At 36.4% G+C, this 25,000-nt stretch overlaps 5 protein-coding genes across 5 annotated transcripts; 3 read left to right on the top strand and 2 right to left on the bottom strand.

The window, feature by feature from the left end:
• The first annotated feature begins 11 nt into the window (after nt 1–11).
• On the top strand, nt 12–5,190 carry LOC129754792 (protein tamozhennic-like). The gene has a single exon (XM_055751031.1). The coding sequence runs from the start codon at nt 3,040–3,042 to the stop codon at nt 4,825–4,827; it is 1,788 nt and encodes a 595-aa protein (XP_055607006.1). The 5' UTR covers nt 12–3,039; the 3' UTR covers nt 4,828–5,190.
• Nucleotides 5,191–6,061: 871 nt separating this feature from the next.
• On the bottom strand, nt 6,062–7,813 carry LOC129754793 (transmembrane protein 18). The gene is made up of 4 exons (XM_055751032.1): nt 7,537–7,813; nt 7,149–7,266; nt 6,926–7,074; nt 6,062–6,840 (listed from the first exon to the last, which is right to left on the bottom strand). Exons 1-4 carry the CDS (start codon nt 7,597–7,599, stop codon nt 6,724–6,726), a joined length of 447 nt encoding a protein of 148 aa, XP_055607007.1. The 5' UTR covers nt 7,600–7,813; the 3' UTR covers nt 6,062–6,723.
• Nucleotides 7,814–12,459: 4,646 nt separating this feature from the next.
• On the top strand, nt 12,460–14,455 carry LOC129751666 (elongation factor Tu). The gene is made up of 2 exons (XM_055747309.1): nt 12,460–12,787; nt 13,315–14,455. Exons 1-2 carry the CDS (start codon nt 12,560–12,562, stop codon nt 14,446–14,448), a joined length of 1,362 nt encoding a protein of 453 aa, XP_055603284.1. The 5' UTR covers nt 12,460–12,559; the 3' UTR covers nt 14,449–14,455.
• A 14-nt stretch (nt 14,456–14,469) lies between these two features.
• On the bottom strand, nt 14,470–15,778 carry LOC129751668 (S-methyl-5'-thioadenosine phosphorylase). Its single transcript, XM_055747312.1, has 2 exons — nt 15,573–15,778; nt 14,470–15,513 (listed from the first exon to the last, which is right to left on the bottom strand). The coding sequence occupies exons 1-2, from the start codon at nt 15,588–15,590 to the stop codon at nt 14,695–14,697; spliced, it is 837 nt and encodes a 278-aa protein (XP_055603287.1). The 5' UTR covers nt 15,591–15,778; the 3' UTR covers nt 14,470–14,694.
• A 571-nt stretch (nt 15,779–16,349) lies between these two features.
• LOC129751667 (RNA-binding protein spenito) lies at nt 16,350–23,538 on the top strand. The gene is made up of 4 exons (XM_055747310.1): nt 16,350–16,488; nt 17,572–17,926; nt 18,195–19,944; nt 21,354–23,538. The coding sequence occupies exons 2-3, from the start codon at nt 17,654–17,656 to the stop codon at nt 19,911–19,913; spliced, it is 1,992 nt and encodes a 663-aa protein (XP_055603285.1). The 5' UTR covers nt 16,350–16,488; nt 17,572–17,653; the 3' UTR covers nt 19,914–19,944; nt 21,354–23,538.
• The last annotated feature ends 1,462 nt before the right edge of the window (nt 23,539–25,000 follow it).

A 25,000-nucleotide genomic window follows, 5' to 3' on the forward strand; every position in this document is an offset into this window, starting at 1 on the left:
TAGATAGTACATATTTGACCTATTTAGCATTGACATGTAAAGATCTTCGTTAAATAGATTTGCATTGGAAAATTTTCGAATTTTTCATTAGTTGTTGTTTTGGAAGTTGAAGCGTTTAGTGACCGGCGGTAATTGGTATGTAAACAAAAGTGTTGGTTCCTAATGGCCGGTCACTCACAATTTCTTTGTTTTGTAGCCTGTTAAGAGTCGAATGGGTAAGTTATAAGTAGCATTTAGTTAAATTAATAAATTATTTACTAAAATTTAGTTAAACATCATTTTGTTTTATCGCTAAAATTAACCGGTTACTTGAGCCTGTTTGCCAGGAATCATCATTTTGTCAGTCATCGCACTTTGTTCAAAATTAACTAAATTCGCTGAAAAAATTCCCAAAATGCAGATCCAAAATACATGTTGACAGCTGCTTACAAGGAAATTATTCGTTTCCGTCTTGTGGTATAGACGTATAGTTTTTCCTTAAGAAAACATTATCGGTACTGGAAAAAGTCGATTGAATGGTAAAAGGGCCAGCTAAGCATCCGCAAGTTAAGTTATTTATTTTGTAATTTTTGTAATGAATAAAAATCTGCAATCGTTTTTTATAACACATGTTTGAAGTTGAACAAGTTTTAATTTTTCTGTTGTGTAAAAAATTTAAGGTACACCGGGGCAAGTGCAAACGATCAACTTTTCTCTGTTACAAAAAAAAAATTAAAAAATAGTGCAAGTGCAAACCACACTACCGGGGAAGTGTAAACACACCTTTAAGCCATGAAACATCAGCCATTTCAGAAAATTATTCTCCAAAATAGTTAAGCATTATATTAGAATGGTCAGAAGGGGTATCCAAAGTGTTGTATCTGAAGCAGATTTTAAAAATTCCGTAATGCCTTGGTAAATGAAGGTCTTTTACTTAAAACAACTGGAACAGGAAAACAGCAAATATAATAATAAAAGTTGATAAATCTTTCCGAAACATGTATTAAATTCCTTTTAGGACCGATACACTGACGCATCTGTGAATTAGTTTGGAAAAAGTATTGCGTTTGCACTTGCCCCCATAAACGGGGTAAGTGCAAACTTAGGAATTTTTTCACAGGGGTCCGTTGCTTTTTACCAACATTTTTTAAATTTTTCACTTTCAACGGGAATTTGTTAATAACTATTTTAGTGATGCAACGAAAGATAATTGATAATTTTTGAACATATACATATTTTTCTAGGACATGTGAAAGTTGAACCACGTTGAACTATTGTGAAATCCGTTTGCACTTGCCCCGGTGTACCTTATTTCTAGACTGTTTCATGAGTGTTTTTTTTTAAATAATTCAGGTTAGAAGGTTTTTGCATATGACAAGGCAAGAATAATTAATGCTTTTCCTAGAATATTAATTCGTTATTTATATACACAATAGTCGAGAAACCACGATTTCGGTATTACCATCATGTCACCATCTACCGCCCAGTTAAGCGGTTTTTCAACTTCAAACATGTGTAATAAAAATACGACAGCAGATTTTTATTCGCTTTCTTTTCCAATACATCTCAAAACTGCTCTACTTTAAATAAAAAAATTAGTGGAATGCGAAAAATGTACGCTTTTAAAAATAATTAACTAAACGTTGAGGTGTTCAACTGGCCCTATTACCGCCCACTCGACTTTTTCGGGTATCGACAATGTTTTCTTAAGGAAAAACTATCTAACAACACGGAAACTGTTCTTTTTAATATTGTCCATGTAACGAGCTGTCAAAACCATATTTTGGATCTTGAGAGAATACATTTTGTGAAATCTTTCCCGCAAATTTTGTACAAATTTGTACAAAGTGCGTTGACTGACAAAATGATGATTCCCGGCAAACAGCCTCAAGTAATCGGTTACTTTCAGCGATAAAACATCATTTTCTAACGTAATCAAACTAAATGCTTCTTACAATTTACACTTTTGACACAATACATGCGTTAAAAACAAATAAATTGTGCGTGACCGGTAATTAGGAACCCACACTTTTATTTATACACCAATTACCGCCTATCACTAAACGCTTCAAAAAACAACAACTATTGAAAAAATCGAAAATTTTCCGATGCAAATCTATTCTACAAAAATGAAACTATCATTTCAAGTCGATTGTAGGACAAATAGGTACTATTTAGTAAACAAAACCCCTTTTTTCCCTAGGAGCACAGTTATGCTTAGTTCGCTAACAGGCGTCGAATTCAATAATTTGACCGGAAACGAAAAACCAAATATTTTATTTCTGGCTATAGTTAGCATAATTAAGTGCTGATTTTTCAGTGAAATGGTCAAACAATGATGCCGACACAGAACACAGGTCTTATTTTTGGAGAAAAAATTCCACTTTTTTCGAAATACACACAAAAGGGTGATTTTGGGCGGTAAATGGTGTCTGGGCGGTGAATGGTGACTTGATGGTATATTTTGCCGACTAGTTGTTTATTGGACCTTCAAGGTTTGTTCGGCAAAAATCATCGAACATAGCGAATAATATTTGACATACAGACGCTGACTTGAAATAGTAACAAGGTTTTCGGTAAATATTGAGGTATTTCGGTACTTAATACCTAGCACTAGCAACTGTTTGGGATTATTCAGTAAACATATTTGTCACATAGACAATGGACGGCTTTACGCAATAAGGGTCACTCGGTCATAAAAAATAACTGATAAACGAGCTCTACAAGTTGAAAATTCGGTGAAAAACTACAGGGTTATTTCATTTTTCGTTTACTGTATAAGTAAAGCCGATCAGTAAGCACAGATTGTTCGATGGGAAAGTATAAGTTTTACAGGTTTGTATTTATTATGTCTGTTCCCTGCAACAATGCGTCAGTCTATGCACTTTTATAGCCATATAGATGTTGAGATCGTTTGCATAAAAATTAAAGCCAAATTACAGCATGTTTTAATTTTGATTATTAACTCGTCTTGAATGTGTATTTTTAGATCAGTTCGGCAATCTGCAATCAGCAACGAGTAGTTCGTATAACACCTGCCATCCGTATTGCCATGCGCTGATGCCACCCCAACAGTTTATGAACCCTGTGCTACCTATGCCACCAGTACAACAAGCTACAATGTCGTTTTTTGGAGCACAACCTGTATACAATTCTACTCCGTACAGCATCCCGAATCAACCACCATATAGCTATCATTCTCAGTTTCAAAATTACCTACCGAACCATCCTCCTCAGCCTACGAATCCTCATCATCCTCCACCTCCGCTGCCTCATTCTAAATCATTAGAACATTACCAAGTTCCCTCGGCATCCATGTACAATTTGACCGCATGTATGCAAAGGCATTCACTCGATCAGCCACACGACTATAATGTCTCGCCAGCTTCTCACTATGGTGGACCAATGGGAATGGCAGCGCCGAGTGTGACTTACGATGCAGTTGATGGCTGTGGAATGGCATACAATAATCACGCGTACAACGTATCGGGAAATCGTTATCCCCTTCCATACCAACTTTCAACGAATTTGAGTCCGTATATGAACGGAAATATGGCCGGGAAGCAGAATGGAACCGAACAGTTTAATCAGCAGTTAGAAATGAATAGTTTTCCTCCACAGATATCTCCTTTCCAACCTCAACGCAGCTTGAGTAAAGGACACGGAATTCCCAGGCATACGAAGGACATGTATTTGGACCACAACTTGGAACAGCCAGATACGCGGCCTATGACTTCGATTTTGAGCAAGAAAAAATCTTACGACGATTTTGATGTTTCTTCAACAAGACGTGGTAGTGAGGCGAAGCATGCTGCTGAAGAACTATTTTATATCGATTCTAATGATGAGCCCAAGAAAGAACGGAAGAAATCTGAACTGATTAGAGGATTTGAGAGTGAAATGCTGCCGAAAACGCTTCAAGAACGGCAGCACCGACTCCTACAGCATCAAACATCTCGAAACTCTAGGCAATCGGATTTTGATAGCTATGAAGACGAACAGCTTCAGGCTGGGGCATATCAGAGAGCAAACAATGTAAGTAAGCTAATTTCCAGCAAAAAACAAGATGGTATTGGTTCCTACGAATCGTGGAATTTTGTGTACCAAAAATTAGAACAACAAGGTTATAGCAAGGATCTAGGAGAACGAGGTGATATTTTAGTGGAAGACGAAGATGTAAATTACCATGAAGGTAAAACAAGTCGTACTAGTAATCTTGCACAAAATAGCAAAGATAAAATAAAGAAATCCGACAAAAATGATGGGATCAGAGGGTCTTCTACGAGACAAAGCCAAGCTAGTGGAACACTATACGCACGTGACAATGAATGCAATGATTTAATCGCTCGAAGTCACCAGAAATCTTTGCCAGTTCAAAATTTGTCCAAATTGGTCAACAATAATCACACAGACAATAGCCAAGCGACGAATCATTCCAGCCATTCTGGAACGAGCACCATTAATGCTGCAAGCAGCAGCCGGCGAAATTCAATCACCCGTAAGATATCGACAACATCTAATAAAGACAATGGCACAACAAGCAACAGCAGCGGGGGAGGAATTCTTGTCAATCATAACAACTCCAACCATCAACCGTCGGCGTCACTCTCCGGTAAGAAAAAGACAACTAGCTTCGATACCGCTGGTGTAACCATCATCAATCCTCAAGATGTGAGTTCGAAAGATACAGCGGGTGGAGCAAATGAATGGAATTGTAAATTTTGCACATTTTTGAACCCTGCAACTAAACGCATTTGTGAAATATGCTCCAAAAGTCGCGACTTTGATTTGAATGGGCAACCAAAGACAACCAAGAGCAATGGCAACGGAGCAGCGACCTGTGTCTAACAGAAACATGTTGTGATCAATTGTACTGCTCGTAAACTACAAGCTGCATACGAGAGAATCAGAAAATAAATCCATATACAGAAAGTTATTACTTGCAATAACGACTACAGAATGAGGTACTTTATTTTGCAGGTAAAATCACTAGTCAAGACGAACTAAAAGAAGTATATATACATACATACATATATAAAAGGAACAATTACTAAATTTGTTAAAAATTACACTATTTTTAGATTTCTTAACGCAAAACAATCTAATGTCTAACATTTGTAGCAATTTCTAAACTAATTAATGTAAGGTCATGTTTCCCATATTATAAAGATTTTAATAAAAAAAATCTTACTTTGTTTGCTGTTAACAGAATACATGAAACAAAACATTCAATGGATCCGAAACAACCTTATAAACGTGCAGCCATTTTCTTCCTAAAGCCTAGTCCACACTAGGCAACATGAACTGCGATTTTTGTTATGAGACGAATTTTGTTGTCTGTTGTTGTTGTTGGAAACCTGAGACGGTCTCAGTGTCTCCCGAAGAAAATGGGAGACGCTGAGAGAGTCTCGAGACGAACCGTCTCCTAGTGTGGACTAGGCTTAACTACAGCTTCCTTACAGTCGTGAATGAAACATATATGCACATTGATGATATTTTCAATGTTATCTAAATTTACGATTGTCGTCTGGATTTGAATTTTCAAATAGCAAAAATTAGCAAAAACATGGAAAAACATGTAACTTGCCGAGGGTCAGCTACCGACAGCATACATCGGAAAACTAAAAATGCTTGTACTTCTGTTAGTTCGACAGTTTTTGGAATCGTTCTCGCAGGCAGCAACAGAGCCATACGACCATATGATTTACTTTCAAAATCATTGTCTCATTGTATTGTGATTTAAAATTACTCTTTAAAAACGTCGTTGGATGACTTACAGTAGATCACTGACTTCCGACAATCTGGTACTCAATTTTCCTTTGTCGAAAGTTTTTTGGGAGTCCGGACTTCCGAAGTAAAATTGGGTGCGATAATAGTCGACTCTTGCAGCTTTAATTTCAATTTTTCTGTGTTTCTAGCCCGTTATTCCCACTTGGTTGTTAAACGTTGTTAAGTACACGAAAAACAAAAAAAAAACAAATGAAGTAAGGAATATTCGGAATGTTTGTTTTAATATGCTTCTTGTAGAAATACTTTCGCTGACCGCTTTTCCATATTATAAATACCTAAATAACACTGCAACTATTTATTCAACCACGTTGATATTATAGTTTATTATGTCAGTTTCGACAACCGTTCCTATTTTAGAGTGTTATTTCACATATTTAGTAAAGCAGTTTACACTTTTACAATTGTCTAATATATTCAAATAAAACTTTCAAAAGCGTTTCTTAACAGGCTAAACGATAAAGCTTGACACTACATAATTTACTTTTTTCCGCAGTGCGCTACTTACTCTACTCCATTTCTCTTATTTTGAAAATTGATTTCGACTATTATAAAGTACTACTGTTATCTGTGTTGAACGTGTGTTCTAACGCTATTCCAGACGGTGTTTAATCACTTTTTTAGCGATGCATTGGCGCATCGAATATGACACAGAAAATCAACTTTTAAAACAAAACTAGCGATTGGAATTTCTTCATATTAACGAAATGTGAAGAACGAACGTATAAAAAATCAAATAGCGCACACCGATCATCCAACAATGAAAAGGAAACTAAAAAATCATTCGAATGCATTTTAATTTGTGGTTCTCCTGAAAATTTCTATCTGATGCTTAACGTGCAACACCTAGTTATCAGAGGATTGCAATAGTTATAGTATGTATTGGTATTTAAATAGACACACCTTTTGCGCCACAAATAGTGACGGTGAAACGAAGATTCTGCAACCATTTCATATTCATTCTAATCTCTCCTGTCGTATCCTTTGGCGACTATTAGATTGTCGTATTTGTTGCCTTAACTGGGCAGTTTTCAAACGGGTCATTAGCTGGGTTGACTGGTACAACCAACTTCCCTAAAATTAAATAAAAAATGTATAATTTTTCAAAAAGACACAAGTGGTACCCTGCTAGGTTGATAATCATTTGAAGAAAACTTACCACCATTAACATACAGTTTAATAAAATTGGTACCGAAAATACGATCGATATGAACAAACCCTTATCGTCGAAGTATTGCTGCTTTGAAAAGATCCTCCAGTTGTCAGCAGCGTACTCGTTGATGCTTTCTGAGAAGTAAACCATCAACACTAAGAAAACAGAGTGAAGATTGGATTGAATATTTTACTTATCTTAAACAAAAAAAAAAAACAAATCAACTTACACAAAATTAAGAACAAGAATACTTGAAAATTTCCACAATTCCTAGTCATGAGAGTGGTTGACAAAATGCAAATATGAAACGTAATCAGTCCGATTAGCCATGGATCGAACCAGTCAATCTGAAACAAAAAAAAACGACACCGCTATATAAGTATGCCACATCTTTATGTTACTTGATGGAACTATTAAACAAGTTTAATGCCATGAAACAACCTCTCCGATGCTTGTAATTTGTTCTTCATTCATATATGCTTGTTCATGACACGGTTCTGAGCCAGTTATTGACCTTGGCTTCAAACAATCCATTGAAGAGGTTTTTAATAAATCATACTGAGTTTTTGAATCAAATATTGAAAAAAAAACTAATATTCAACAAATATTCTACTTACACTTTGTAGGAAAGTGATAAATCCTTTTATTTCATTAATTTCAATATAATTAGAATCAACCATTGTGTTTAGTTTTTCACCGCAAGTGAGCTTCCCGTACTAGTTAACTAACCCAAGCAGATCTGCACTATGACTAAAGCTCGCTACCTATTCGATAAGGATTTTGCTATAGAGATTTATAAACAAACAGCCGGTTTAACTTTACAATATAATTTAATTAGACCAAAATGTGAAAAGTATGAAAATATGAATCTGTGCTTGGCTTTGTTTACTTTTGAAGCACAGTCTCACGAAAAAAAAAAATTAACAATTCCCGTTAAACTAGAACTCATTTTTGCAGAAAAAATATCTTTAGATCTGGGTGAAGCTCAGGGGTGCCAGGTGATTTTGTCAAAACTCAGGACAACGGATTTTTCAGGACACCTCTTGATTCATGAATGGAAATAATAAGCATCTCTGCGCTTACATTGCATAAATAAAGGCGCAATATAGATGAGTAAATGCAGTAAATTATTATTATAATTTATTTGAGACCTTTTAACCACCCGGGTTATTCGGGTCTATTCTTGATTTATAAATGCTGTAAAGATTTGATATATTAAATCCACCTATAGGTGGATCATTGAAGAAAGATCTATAGACAATTCACGAATCATCGAACTGATTCGAAAAAGAAATAATATTATCTTCATTTAATAGTAACTCTACTATGATAAATACTTTTTTTTTGGTTTGTTTATGACACTTTTCCACCTTGTGGCATTCGTGTCTAGTGACATTAATTTCTTCAGTAGTTTGTAGACATTACACTTTTTTTAAAATACTTTATAAACGATTTTTCAGATTTCAAGAACACTTCCTTGATATTGTATTCCTTTTACGGAGTTTCTTTGTATCCGAGACAGTCGTTCAAAATGTGTTGCACAGTCGTTTGAACGCCGCAGAACGTGATAAATACTGATGTATTATGAAAATAGTGAGAGCAAAGCCACGTTTGCTCTGCTGTTTTTATCGTATTGCTCTCGAAATGCATGTCATTGACGTTACCCTTTTAAACGACGTCATTCTTTAAATCAACACAAAAATGTGTTATGTATGTGAGGATGTATATATGCTTGTAAACTTATCAAATGAATCGGCATGTAGTTTAGAAGTATCGATTTTGATTCAGTGTAGTACCTACATGTTGCGTTTTTTAAAAATAAAAGTGAGTTTGTCAGAATCAGCGTGAAATAATGTTATTTTGAACTTTGAATAAAATTTAAGTTTGAAGAATTCCCGAATGAAATCGGACCATTTGTTAGTTCCAAGGAACTCTGGTTAAAGGTGGGTCGACTAACTGGCAAACGAGTATTCAAAAAAGAAAATAACATCCTGAATGACGACGAATCTTTAGCTGAACAATTTTTAGACACACATTTTGGTCCACATGACCCGCAACCGTTTGTAAACCCTACAACTTTCACAAGAGATAGTTTATTGGATAAAACGATCTGGCATAGAATTCTAGCGAAAAAGAAAAAGTCATCAGCCCCAGGGGAAGACAACCTCTCTTACGAATTTCTATCCCATCTAAATGGTGAGCTTACAGAGAAGTTAATCTGTCTCTTAAATGCAATGTGGAGAAAGAGTACCATCGACAAGAACCTAAAAGTTATTAAAGTGATAGCGATTCCCAAGCCGGGTCGCGATCAAAGTACGTTTGCAGGGAAACGCCCAATTTCTCTTGTTCCAGCAATAACGAAGTTAGCCAACTCAGCAGTTCTAGAACGCCTTCAACAATTTCTTGAGGAAAAACGAATTTTACCGGACACCTCCTTCGGATTTCGTAAGAACTTATCCACTAATACATGTGTGAGCTTCGTTCTCAACTGGGTAAAACAGAGTAGACGACTTAATCTTCTCACGGCGTTAATCTGCATCGATTTGACCAACGCCTTCAATGCAGTTAGATTGGATAAACTTGAAGAAATCTTGCTGAGGATAGGGGTCCCTCTGGATATAATGCTATGGACAATTTCCTTCTTAAATAATCGACAAATCGTCTTTCACACGAGTAGCAAAACAATTTCTAGAACCATAAACAACGGGCTCCCGCAAGGTGATGTTCTGTCTCCCACACTTTTCAACATCTACACCATCGATTTGCACAGTAATGAAAACTCCGAAACCGAGCTAGTACAGTACGCTGATGACTTTGGCATCCTAATACGGGCGAAAAACATCGACTCGCTCAATGAGCTAGGGCAAGCATACTTGGACACCTTTACCAATACTGCAAGGTCTCTGAATTTTTCTATCAACCCGGAGAAAACGAAAGCTTTGTTGTTTCAACATGGACACAAAGAGCTCAATATTTCTATAAACGGCACCAGGGTGGAAACAGTTAGAAACCACAAATACTTGGGAGTAGTTTTTGACCGCTTTCTGAACTTTGGTATACACATTAAGGAGCTCAGATCAAAGGTTCAGGACCGACTGAACATGGTGAAGGTTCTAAGTGGGATCAAGCATGGTGCGCATCCGCAAGCAATGCTCAAAATTCATACGGCGCTTTTAAGATCCACCATGGAACAAAACTGTTCGATTTACAACAACTCCAGTATCACAAACCGCAATATGCTCGCTGTTCTTAACAATCAGTGCCTGAGAAAAGCTACTGGACTGTCAAGATCCACTCCAAGAAACGTGATTGTCGCTCTCAGTGGTCAGGAGCCTGTAGGGTTAAGCAAGAATTTGTGGCATGTAAGGAAATCTGCAGACATTTCTCCCATAACAACGTCGTAGCTAAACAGTTGAGAAATGTAGAGCTCCCAGAAGACAGGAACCACTGGAAAAAGTTTTCTTATCAAGAACAGATGTATTGGGCACACAAAGAAATTTTTGGCAGCATTCAACCGATTGTAAAATCTGACCTTTTGCAACCTGTCGAAATATTCCATGAATTGGAGGGTTTAACGACGGCGAAACAAAACACGAACCCGGCAAGGGCCAAACAGCTAGCTCTATGCGTCATGAACGGCAGAAACAACGGAAGAGGACGTGTGTTCACGGATGCATCGAAAGACGGCTCAAAATGCACCATAGGTGTGTATTTCGAAAATATCAGACATCGGCTGTCCATGGTATTAGGCAAAGAAACGAGCATCACTTCAGCGGAGCTGATTGCAATCAGAGAAGCTACACGCATTATCGAGGAAAAGTCATTGGACCGTTCGGTTATTTATACAGACTCCAAAGCATCATGTCTCATGCTGCAAACCGCACAGGATTCCAAGGAGGACGAAAAGATTTTAATTGATATTCTTCGGGCCTGCGCGCTTCACCAAGTGGCAATTCAATGGATACCCAGTCATGTTTCTATTCAAGGCAATGAGATTGCAGATGGTCTGGCGAAGCACGGTCTCCAGTCTTCTAGCGTATATGATAATCACCTAATGCTGAAGGACAGTATGCTATTTTTCAAAAGATCCTTATCCGAAAAAACAGACAGCTGGTACAAAACATATTCAGAAGATAAGGGGAAGATCTTCTTCTCCATTCAACCAGTGTTTTCAAAAATTCCATGGTTTATTGGTCAAGATATGGATGGTCGTGATATTCGTCTCTTGAACCGTTTAATGGCCACTCACGATTATTCAAAATATTGGTTAGCGAAGATGAAAATCGTTGATGATGCTAATTGTGAAACATGCTCAGTACCAGAAACTGCTAACCACGTAATAATAGAATGTCCCAGGTTCACAACTTTGAGATTGCAGTACGACTTTGGAAGCATATACACAAACATCCCAGATCTATTCAAATCCAAGAACGTCCAGCACTATAAACAAATCGTAGACTTCGTACGCAAAGCAAAAATGAATTTGTAGCTTAGTGCAACGAATGGTAGAAGGGCATATAGTCTCAGCCACGGGCCCTTACACCCATTGGACTGCAGCCCAACAGCACACTGAAAATAATTTTCACTTAAAAGGTAAGTGACATCTAGAGTGAATTTCGGCCATACGTAAATTCATGTGAATTTTAAGTGACCGTCAAGTGAAAATCACTTAAGTGACCAATCAAGTGAATTTCAAGTGAGTGGCAAAGTGAATATCAAATGTTTGCTCAGGTCGTTAATATCTTTCAGTTATAGTGCTTTTAAGGGGAAATTTCGGAATATCAAACATGAATCAAATTTGTTTATTCAAAACAATTATTTATTTTAAAAAATACAACTTTTAAAATCCTCATTTTTTCATATTTATTTGGATCGAAATAGAAGTTTCGGTTTGCGAAAATAATCAACTTCTTCACTTTGACGAGACAATCTGGTTGACTTTTCTGAAATAAAAATGAAAAAAATTACATTTTAACGATAGTCTATTGGTTTGCATGATACTTACTTTTATTTCGCTGCACTTGAATTTTTTCAAAATAAATCACCATCGGAAAACGTATCCGAAACCTGATTGCTTGAAAAAGGTCACTATAAGGACGTGTTATCCGATTCACACGATGTTCCTGTCGATCTATGGAAAAATATAATTGCTTAAAAACATATAAATTACTCTAATTCTGCATGCGCCTACCAACTTCAACAAACCTCTGTTGTTTCTTTTCCAAACAACAATAAAACAATCAATACCGACATTGTTAACATTCGCTATGACAAAAATCACTTGAATTTTAAGTGACGGACAGGTGAATATTGGCTTAAGTGACCTGTCAAGTGAATTTCAAGTGAGCATCGGAGACATTCAGTGTCGGTCACTTGAAACTCAAGTGATGAGTAAGTGAATATCGATTCGGTCACTTAAAACTTAAGTGAGAGGCAAGTGAAATGTACATGAGCCACTTGAAATGAAGAAATTCACTGAGTTCTCACTTTTAAGTGAATCGTCTAGTGTTTTTTAAGTGTGATTTTGGGTTCAGTGCAGGCAGTCCAGCAGTAGAAAGAAGAAGAAGAAGAATAAAATTTAATAACATAAAGACAAAAATCTTATGTAAAGCTTAACTTTTAATTTAAAAAACAATAGACATGGTTTCCATATTACCATATATAACCCGTACGCGAGCCTTGTTGCGGAATTTCCAGAAATCGTCTGTGTTTCATAAAGTATTAATTACGGCTCAGACATGCGAAGCACCAAAAGTTAGATGGTTGAGCACAAAAGTGTCCGGGGATCTACCCTCGAATCATTGCAACGTGGGAACCATCGGGCATGTTGATCATGGTAAAACAACGTTGACGGCTGCTATCACCAAGGTAGGTTGTACACTTATAGATTGATCAAAACATATCAACCGTTTATACGAATGTTAAATGTAAAACTTTCAACTTTTGATTCGGTGATGATCCATGATGCAAAATGTCCAATTAATTAATAAGTTCGTCGCCAGAGTCGCGATCAATGGAAAACTCAGCTCGCCTGTAGCATCTACTCACAAGCTGTGCGTGCTCAAGATAGGTAGATAGAATCTAATTCCTGGTGCGTGCTAGCCTAATTCAGACAGAATTTGAGTGAAAACATGGATGCTGTACTCTGCTCTGCTCAGTGGATTTCTAACAAGTAAAAGAACTTCAGATCCATAAATTAGAAATTTCAAGTTCAATCAACAATTTGATTATTCGCATTCTGTCCTGAAGTACCTATAAAGCTAAATGGCAATTGACGATTTTTTTTCATTATTACACTTACAGGGCCAGTTTGCGGCTTTTCACTTTCACAGAATGTGTTAGAATGTAGTTTCAAAAGACGAATAACATTTTCTATTATTTGATTTTTTCTTCAGATTCTTTCGAAAGAAGGGCGTGCAGCATACATACCCTATGATCAGATCGATCGAGCGCCCGAGGAAAAGGCTCGAGGAATTACGATCAATGCCGCCCATATCGGATACAGTACAGAAAAGAGACACTACGCTCACACGGACTGCCCGGGCCATGCCGATTACGTTAAAAATATGATATCGGGAGCCTCGCAAATGGATGGCGCTATTCTTGTGGTGGCAGCCACTGATGGCCAAATGCCGCAAACGCGAGAGCATTTGTTACTAGCCAGACAAGTTGGAGTTGACAAAATTGTCGTTTTTATCAACAAGGCAGATCAGGTGGACAACGAAGTCTTAGAATTGGTTGAGATTGAATTGAGGGAATTGCTTACCGATTTTGGCTTCGACGGTATATCTAGTCCTGTGATTATAGGTTCGGCTTTGCAAGCTCTTCGAGGTGATTCTTCGGAGTTGGGTGAACCCGCAATTCGAAAGCTTCTGGATGCTATCGATGACTACATTCCGACTCCAACACGTGATATCACTTCTCCGTTTCTTCTTCCGATTGACAACGCTTTCACGGTTCCTGGAAGAGGAACAGTTGTAGTGGGAACCATTGCACGAGGAATAATTAAGAAAAACGATGAATCCGAATTGTTAGGTTTCGATGAGCAAATTAAAACAACTATTGGAGGTGTTCAAGTATTCAAGAAAGACGTTGGCCAAGCTCAAGCAGGAGACAATATCGGTGCTCTCCTGAGAAATGTAAAAATAACAAGCGTTCAAAGAGGCATGCTGTTGTGTGCTGCTGGCAGCGAAAGAGTTTCGAACCACTTTGAGAGTACTATTTATTTGCTAGCCAAGAATGAAGGCGGTCGCTCGAAACCCTTAACGTCTAAATACATTCAACAGCTATTTAGCAAAACATGGAATGTGCCTTGTCGAGTTGATCTCGTAGGGCAGGAAATGCTGATGCCAGGCGATCACGGATCTATTCGATTAACATTACTCCGACAAATGGTGATGTCATCCGGGCAAAGTTTTACAATCCGAGAGAATGGCATGACTGTTGCTACAGGCCTTATCACCAAAGTTCTGAATCCCGTAGACTTACCCCAGAAAAAGCTTATCAAGCTTCAATTAGAAGGATTGTAATATATAGGAAGCTTAAATCAATCTACATAGTTTTCTTTTATTCAAGATGACATCAACTTGTGCACTTCAGAAAATAAACTTTTCACACATTTAGTCAGATATTCAAATCAATTTTTGTTTCGAATTTGACTAGGTAGTTACAGACACACACAAATATGACACTTTGGGATAGCCCTTACCATTAAGAAAACGTTTCTTTTTTTTATTATATTATAGAAGTGTTAGATTTAATTTTCGGATAAGCTCCTAATTTGAATGAGGTAGCATGATACTGCCATTGACCGTGTTTTTCAATTCATCGATGGTATCACTCCAGTCAATAGCAGCAATTTTTGGAATGACAGCGGTTATCAATTCAGTAACTTTGGTTACATTCTTCTTGAACGTAGCCAAAACATCAGCTACGTTGACATTTTCGCCACATTCCCTCCAGCAATCATAATCCGTGGCCATCGCAATAGCGGCATAACAAAGTCCGGCTTCTTTAGCCAATACTACTTCCGGCACCAGTGTCATATTCACCAGGTCAGCTCCCCACTGACGAAAAGTTTTACTTTCAGCTTTACTTGAAAATCTTGGACCTTCTATAGTAACTACGGTTCCATTTTCATGAACTCCAATGTCCAATTCCTTGGCCGTTTCTATCAAGACCTGCCGTGTGCGCTTACAAAATGCTGGTTCCATTGGAATATGGCACACACCAAGAAGCATTTCATTACCATCATAGAAAGTTTGAGCTCTTTTGGTTGTGCGATCTATGAATCCATCCGGAATAATGATATCTCCGGGGCGAATGTGCTCCTGGAGAGAACCGGTAGCGGTAGACACAATGACATGTGTACAGCCGAGCGTTTTCAGAGCCCAAATATTCGCACGATAATTCACATTTGTAGGCATGATTGAATGATTGCGCCCATGACGTGCCAGAAGAACACAATCCACGCCTGCAATTTTCCCCTCGATGAGGACATCAGAGGGGTTCCCAAAGTTAGTATTGACCACTTTTTCAGAACGTGACTCTATAATCTGGCTGTCATCTAATCCAGATCCACCGATGATTCCAATCTGAAATAATATTCTTTGAAATCTACATTGAAGTCAAATTAACCAATTGAAGAATTTACCTTGATTGGTTGATTCATGGTATTTTAGAGATGATGTATTTCACTTTATCTGCAAATGTTTATTGAATATCGATAAGCTGCACACCCGATTTTTCTGCAATATTCTACACACTCTGGTAATCCTCTATAATTTTGGGAACAATCTCATCCAAACCAATTCGATAACCCTCGAATACCAAGGTTTGAGTATCGATTTGTTTGGTGTATGTGTGTGTGTGAGAGAGAGAGAGAGATCAAGCAATCGTCGTGACTGTGATGTGACTGATCGTTCTTGTCTTGAGATATGATACTGTGCACTGGTCAAAATAGACTGTAATACCTATATTATATATTGAACATATTATATTATTTATTTAATATTATAAATAATTATTATCAGCGCGCAGTGCATAATAAAAACCATTTCAAAACATAATCAGATGATTGAAGCAGGATATGGTAAAGTGCCACAAATAACTATTAAAGCAAATTCAAGACGAGAACTTCGCTTCACGCTATCGGTTAACCCTTTCGATTAAAATTTAATCGAAAAGGTTGATTATGATGTTAACGAATTATATTTAAATGAAAGTACTTTCTAAAATCTTCTAAAAAGTATTTCTAAAATCAAGTTTTTCTCATATCGCGCACTGAAAAGTTTTTTTGTACCTATGTACCAGATTTACTTCTAGTGTGCAGACAGGTAAACGGAAATTGATGTGAAAGAGATACCTGTGGTGAGCTCTAAATGAGCGCAAGCGCTCATAGGTTCCTGAGTTGCTGAGCATTTTTCAAGCAGCTAAAACGTCATTCGGCATTCTGCTGTCGTGCATAGTAAAAGTGCTAAACTTGGATCGGTTTCGTCGGATTACTTTGCTGGCATTAATAGCTTCGAATCAATTAGTTGAACGGTTTGCCTTTCCGGAACACTATTAAAGTAAGTAAAGCTACGATTGTGGAAAAAGGTGACGGTTAAGTTATAGTTAACATAATAAATGAATCAATCTGAATTCAAGTGATTTAGGTGTATTCAAAAGGCCTGTTCAAATATGTATGTACTTAACGTTAGAATTAAAGTTATTCAAAATAAATTCATAATGTTCTGAGTTACGAAGATGGATATAAAAGGGATTTCAGACAGTGATTACTGTGAAATTTGAAAAAGAAATATGAAATAAGTGAAAATTGTACGACGCCATTTTGTTTTCTTGAAGCAACTTTTCCGGCGTCACGCACGTCTCTCAATTTAGTATTTGCATGAGTGCTGGGTTGCCAGGTGCCCAGATTTGTCTGTAAAACCAAGACTTTTGACCCTTTGTCCAGATATTGGTCAGACACAGATTTTGCCCAGATTTTTGCTGAGAGTGCCCAGATTTTACAGACTTTAAAATTTGACAGATAAAATCAATATTAATGTATCAGATTTGAAATGTAAGTGGCAGATTAGACTAAAATCTGGCTTGTATTGTTTGGTATGACCAATCAATCATTAAACTTTTTTTTTAAAATAAGATCGGCATGGTACGTGATAAAAAACAGTGTTTGTTATATAGTTTTCAACTCGAAAATAACCCGAAGACCATAGCACAAACACTTCCCCCCCCCCAAACTCTCCCCCTCCCCTCCCGCTCACACGAATCGCCAAATTTAATTTCTTGTTTAGTACCAAATTTGTGATTTTCCTTATGCACAGACATACACAGACTTTTTTTCAAAATTGCCCAGATTTTTCATCCTCAACACCTGGCATCCCTGCATGAGTGTTGTGAGCATCGTGAGAACTAAAAGTGACAGAACATTGAGTGACCAAATTACCGCAAAGAGGTCGTCCTTACACATCGTCACACCGCTAAGCTTTCCGTTTTTCCCCATGTGTTTGGTGATTCTTTTGTGATCTTTTGGTGATTTAAACTGGAACTAGAAATTAAGTTAGAAAAGCCGTTCTTAATGTTATATGTTATGATCGATTAAATTTTAAAGGATATCCATTGTTTAACCATTGCGTCCGTTATTTTTTAAGTTATTTCAGAGCTTCGGAAAAGGACTTTTCTATTCCATAGAAACCCCGCTGAAGCTGGCCACACATTTGATGAGGACGGCCCATGAGTAGTAACCGGTCAGCCGACAGAGATCGTATTACTGTGAAGATACGTAACATGAAACGTAGCGCATCGCGCGATTCTCCACCCAGATCCAAGAGACGTGGAAGCATCGGCCGTTACGAGGGCAGCCCAGACGATCGGATTTCCCCGGATAGGATGAGGCGTCGAGTCGCCCGGTCACCAAGCCCACGAGGTGGGCGGTATGCGTCCCCACATCGGGACGAGTACTCTCGCTCAGGCCGCGACGGAGGAAGCGAACGATATTCTTACAAGGTATGCGTTAATTTGATGCTCCTTAAAGCGATGAATTCATTGAAGAGTCATTATTTTGCGAGTACAAAAAAAATCGTAGACTGTAGCATTCGTATTTCGTATGATTTAGATGAACGGCTAGCATATGTTTGCTTCTGGACGCCTGAAGATGCCCGCGAAGCGAACAATGCATAGTCTCGGATTCTCTTGTACGATGATAGCTCTGGTAGCTATTTTATGAATCGGTAAAGATTGTTTTCATCATGGACCCCGTTCTTCTTCACCACAGGAATATGATCGACACTATTACGCCCGTTCACCTGGAGTCCCGCCGCCGGAGAGACGTCGAGCTGAGCATCATCCTTATGACGGTTACGGTCCACCACCAGGGCGAATGCATCATCCAGATTTCCATCCTCCAATGCATCATGAATACATGCCACGTGGACCGCCGATGCATCATCATGGGCCGCCGCACATGCATCCGGGAGGTCCTCCACATCATCATTACATGCCTCGTCCTTACATGCCGCGACCACGGTTCGAGAAAACTGACAACAAAAAAGATAAGTTTCCCAATTATTTGCATCATATCCAGCCAGAGGACGATCCATTGGCTACAAGAACATTATTTGCTGGAAATTTAGAAATCAATATTTCCGATGACGAATTACGTCGTATTTTTGGAAAGTATGGTATCGTTGAAGATATCGATATCAAACGTCCACCACCTGGCACTGGTAATGCATTTGCTTTTGTTCGTTACCAGACACTGGATATGGCTCATCGCGCTAAAGTAGAGCTGTCAGGACAGTACATTGGTAAATTTCAGTGCAAGATCGGCTACGGAAAGGCCACTCCGACGACACGTATTTGGGTGGGCGGTCTTGGTGCATGGACTTCTGTAACCCAGTTGGAGCGTGAATTCGATAGATTTGGGGCAATTAAGAAGATCGAATACAACAAAGGAGATACTCAAGCTTTCATTTTATACGACTCTATTGATGCTGCCACAGCAGCCGTTAAAGAGATGCGAGGTTTTCCACTGGGAGCCCCAGACCGCCGTATTCGTATCGATTTTGCCGACAACGGAACAACGCCAGCGTTTCCTAAACGTGGTGGTGGTTTTGAAGAGGGTGGAGAATATCGCCGGGGTCCAGACTATGAATATCCAGAAGGTGCTGCACCGTATGAAGATTCTTACAGTTATAGCGGTGGACGTTCTGGTTTCCGTGGGCGTGGTGGTTTTCGTGGCCGTGGAGGTTTCCGTGGTGGTTTCCATCGTGATGGAGCAGCACATCATCGCGGATCTGGGGCTGATGATTGGGATCGTGCACCAGCGGATGGAGAATACGATTCACGCAGACGGTCTGGCTCACGCGAACCTGGGATTGATAGATCTCGTTCGCGTTCGCCTCGACGTCGCAGTCCTGCGGATTCTGACTCTGATTCTTCTTCTCGTAGAACGGGAATGCTTTCCAGTGCTCGTACTTTGCCAGAAGTTGCGCGTAAATGTTCCACTGTATGGCAAGGTGCTTTGATTCTGAAGAGTTCATTGTTTCCGGCCAAGTTTCATCTTACAGACGGTGACAGCGACATCGTAGATAGTCTCATGAAAGATGAAGACGGTAAACATCACCTTCGTATTACTCAGAGACTCCGTTTAGATCAACCCAAGTTGGAGGATGTTCAAAAGCGGATTTCCACTGCTTCATCGCATGCTATTTTCCTTGGATTACCCGGTTCGACATCTTCCGTTGCTTCTTCGGATGATTCTAGTGTTCAGACTCGTCCTCTTCGCAATCTGGTTTCGTATTTGAAGCAAAAGGAAGCGGCCGGAGTTATTTCGCTACTAAACAAAGAGACGGAAGCCACAGGAGTATTGTATTCCTTTCCTCCATGTGAATTTTCTACCGAATTGCTAAAACGCACCTGTCACAATGTAACCGAAGAAGGTCTGAAGGAAGATCACCTCGTTATAGTGGTGGTCCGGGGTGGAACTGCTTGAGATACAGATAATGGCAATACATCAGCCTAAGGTAAGCTCGATTTTAAATATGTAGTTTTTCACTAGATTAATTTTTCTTCGAATTTTCTTTTGAAAATTATCTACTTTTTCAATTTATTTTTTTATTAAATCTGTTTCTTTTCGTTTTTTTATTGTTTCGTTATTTAGACCAAACCAAATTATATATATATATATATATATATATATATATATATATATATATATATATATATATATATATATATATATATATATATATATATATATATATATATATATATATATATATATATATATATATATATATATATATATATATATATATATATATATATATATATATATATATATATATATATATATATATATATATATACATATATATATATATATATATATATATATATATATATATATATATATATATATATATATATATATATATATATATATATATATATATATATATATATATATATATATATATATATATATATATATATATATATATATATATATATATATATATATATATATATATATATATATATATATATATATATATATATATATATATATATATATATATATATATATATATATATATATATATATATATATATATATATATATATATATATATATATATATATATATATATATATATATATATATATATATATATATATATATATATATATATATATATATATATATATATATATATATATATATATATATATATATATATATATATATATATATATATATATATATATATATATATATATATATATATATATATATATATATATATATATATATATATATATATATATATATATATATATATATATATATATATATATATATATATATATATATATATATATATATATATATATATATATATATATATATATATATATATATATATATATATATATATATATATATATATATATATATATATATTTTTTTTTTTTTCCACCCAACTAACTATCGTTACGGAATGTAAACTTATGTTTTGTAAAAAAATTTAAACAGTTATTCTCTTCTTAGTTTTTAAATCGAATTAATTTTATTTTAAACTGTTTGGGAAAGGTTTATAGATTCAAGTTAGGTATTACAAAAAAAAAGAGTGGAATTTCACAAATGCAAAACATGTTTTCAAAGTCTGTAAAGTGTACCCGTGATCCCGTAATCCAAAAATGTGTTCTTAAATTTTCAACCAACAGATATAAACGTATCTATCCATCTAACTTACTAATTAAATCCAGTGCACCTGGAAGTGTTATATTTTGTATGCACAATTGAAAATTCGCTACTGTTTTTGCAAAACTTTAGTTTGCTGCTTCCATGCTATTCTATGTTCCTGCCTAGTTTGCTCTTAATGCACACTTAAGAAATCAAATATAATAACGGCTTGTTCTATTTCAGGTGTATAATTACTTTTAAGATTTAACGGTTTATAAACCACCATGCTATCAAACGCCAGAATTTATCGATCATCATTAAATACTCATCAAATCTAACGCACCAGCTTGTAACTTAAAAAAAGACGCGCGTATATATTCCTAATTACTAAATTCTACGGGGCTTATGGTAAAAACATTTGTACTGGAACACCCGGGACTCATTGCCCATGTTGAACATAATGCCACTGTATCTTATGTTAGCTTTCGAAGTGATTCTCCCGATTGAAATTCATTTAAAATGATGGTTGCGGTTTATTTTCCGCTATTTCTGCTGCATTCGAGGTGAATATGTTAATGACGATGACCACTAGACGAAGCTGATGATAACTAGTTAGTGCGGGTTTTTGAGAGTTTTCGAGAAGTGTGGCAGTGAATCAGGAAGCTTCAGGCGTATTTCAACATAACCGGATCGCAAACTTAGTTAGCTGGTGCATGATGATTGTGTTACTGACAATGCTGACGACGGTGATGAAAATGAAAATGATGATGATGCTGGGCGTGATTCGGCATCTCTTGAAGACATCGAAGAGAAAAGAATAGGAGAGACCACGGTGTACATTGGATGATTAGTGGAAGTGTAACAGCTAACGGTAGTTAAGAGTTTTCTGAGGCAAGAAGACGGCAAACGTTTGCCATTGCATTTTATATTTCAATACTGAGAGAGGTCATCTGCTCCAGTAGTGTATAATTAATGTGTATTTTAAAATTTCTTCATGGGCTAGCTATCTCTGCAGTTTCATCCATTTGTGATTCATCCATGATTTTTGATAGTTGACATAGAGATAATTTTTTCTCATGGTCTCATTCCTTGTGAACAAAAAGATGAAAGTGATTATTCAAAATGATAATGACATTGAAGGAATTGAAGAAAAAAGGAAACAAATATTAAGCGACAAAAGAATTTGACAAAGCAGTTGAATTCAAGTTTCAGTGGGAAGTACTTTCTAAATAGTAATTATTTAAAATGCAAATGTGTCAACAGATATGAAAATATAACAGTTGTAATAATATTTACAATATATCCAATGAGAAATCGTTTTGAAAAATCTATAATACGCAGTTCGAAGTAAAACAAATTAGCTGTAACGGTATGTGTAGTGATAATTATGGATATAAAAGAAACAAAAAAATAGTCCATGTGTTTTCTAGAATGATGTTCATCTATTGTACTCCGTGCTGATATCTAAAAAGTTCTATTTCGTTTTGTGTTTGACTTAACCGCCGACAGTTCTTTCAAGTTCAATTAAGAACCCAAATACAAAATTGAGTTTCGTGTCTAAACCCTTCAGCGATCATCTGATTATTGGTGAAAGTGGTTCTAACACTGGTGTTTCCCTTTGTATTTTTCATTTGGCTAGTTTTGGTGTATGATTCATTATTGATATCGAAATGTGACGTAATTGGGAATAATTTATTTGTGTCTGAAGTTAAAATATTTTGTGTTTGTGTTGATTTCCGGAGTTTTAATATTTAAAACCCATGCGTGATATTGAAAGTTCTTTTCTAAAAGTTGCCCCTTTAACATTTTCTAATGTTTCTCAAATCTTAACGGTTTGTGAGTTGGTGTCTATGTGAATCAGTGTTTTTCATTGATATAAATCTTCTGTAACTGTTCTCTGGACTGGCATTATTCAATGGCTTATTATTGAAGTTGCAATAGTTCAAAAGTTTCCTGTTTAGTGAGGAAAGTGTCTGATGTGGGAGTTTTGTCAAGTGATTTGTAACTTTTGAAACAGTGTTAAGTTTGTTGTGCCAACACTGATCACTTCTATCTTAAGCGCTTATAGTAAACTGTAGCGTTTGTTTGTAAAATTTTGATTTAAAATTGGTTTTACAATCGTTACACTATATTAAAAAGCGCTCTTACACGCATGCCATTCGGATTTCTCCAACTTACCACCAGTGGGCGATGTGATCTTGAATTGAAATGAAGAACTGATTCGTTCGGGTTTTTGTTCTGTTCAGTTGATAGTTTTTTTTTTTTGAAACATTGAGTATCATATGGTGATGTGAGAGTTAAACAGCACGTTGAAGCTATTAAAGGCAAAAACCGTTAGCGGAACAAATGGAATATTCGGTTTCCGCGTTTGAAAAGTGTATCTTTATGACTGTACCAATATTTGAATCAATAAACGTGTGTCCTATAAGCTTAGAGTGATTTTTATGCGAATGGTTATCGATGACATAGTTAGTTTTCCTTTCCCAATGAGATCTAGTTTTAGATGGAGGTGTAACATTTTAAGAACAAATAGTGTTAGTAAAAACTTGAAGACAACCTAAAAGTGAGATAAAAAGACCTTATTTAATTTGCATTAACAGAAACCCCAAACATATTTGCAATAAAAAAAATATATATATAGCTGCTTTTGGTTTTATCATTTATCCGAAATTCGATTGCATATTATCAGGGTGGCCACAGAAACGGGAATTTAGACCCAAAACCGGAAAAACTAACAAAAGTAAAGCAAAACTCAGTTTTGGTTCCAAGATCAGGGATTCAACCCATTATTCAAAGTCATAATTTAAATTTCCAAGTCAGAATTCAACAGCTAATAAAATATGTAAGAAGAATATCATAAGTTTTGAAATTTATGAACTAAACTCTCCTCAATCTAATATGTAATATAATCAATCTAATCTAATATAATATATACAGATGAGTTGGACTATAGGTATTTTTTTAGTTGGTAACCATATGTGGTAAATCCCGGTCGCTGAATCCCCAAACTGGAGTTTTCGTCAATATTCGCGACGGCGACATCACTGACGACATTTCATGTTGACCAGCCATCTATCAAACATCTTCTAAGTGTCGGAACCACACAAAAGAAAGAGTTGTCGATTGCCAAAACATTTGATGCATTTGGCATCGTCGCTGGTTGGCAATGATGCTAATCACCAGCGCAGCGGTTGACAAGACTTGGCAGTATAGTTCGTACAACAACACACGAACTGGTCATTTTACTATCAAAAGAAGAAGAAAAATAAGGAATTATCGCGCTGGTGATCCGCGATGCCATGTATGTAAATGATTGATGTTTTGAGTTAGGAAAAAAGGTAAACAAAAGGGTGTAAATTTTCGATGAATTTAAAACTCATTTTACTAAGGCTTTTTGTTTCAGAGATCTCTTAAAAAGTAAGTAGAATGAACTTTTAGGTCTTCTTCTAGTGTTTTAAATGTTTTTTGAAAAAATATTGATAGCTGTGGTACTTCCACTTCCTGTAATTAGTTGTACTCACCAACTTATAACACCCAACTAAAGATATCCCCTGCTGCGGTGCACTTCAGCACTTGTTATTGTACCTTATGTTGTCTCTTCTCATACCATGGTCTATCTATCATGTCACTGTTGTCGAGTACTGAATATATATTTAAACCACAGTTTATCAATACAGCGGAGCCCGATACCACATCTCCTCTTTTCTATTAGATTTCAAATCTATTATTCATATAGGTGCAATGATGAAATAGGACAGAACTATTATACGAATATAACCATGTGTATCGCAACCAATTAACCTTCCGTTCTCTGTGGTTTGAGGTAGCACAGGAATTATTAGTCTTGAATCTTATTGCATTATGTCATCTTTTCCTTTCCTAGCATCAAC

Source organism: Uranotaenia lowii, chromosome 3, assembly GCF_029784155.1.
Source record: "Uranotaenia lowii strain MFRU-FL chromosome 3, ASM2978415v1, whole genome shotgun sequence".
Classification (NCBI taxonomy): Eukaryota; Metazoa; Arthropoda; class Insecta; order Diptera; family Culicidae; genus Uranotaenia; species Uranotaenia lowii.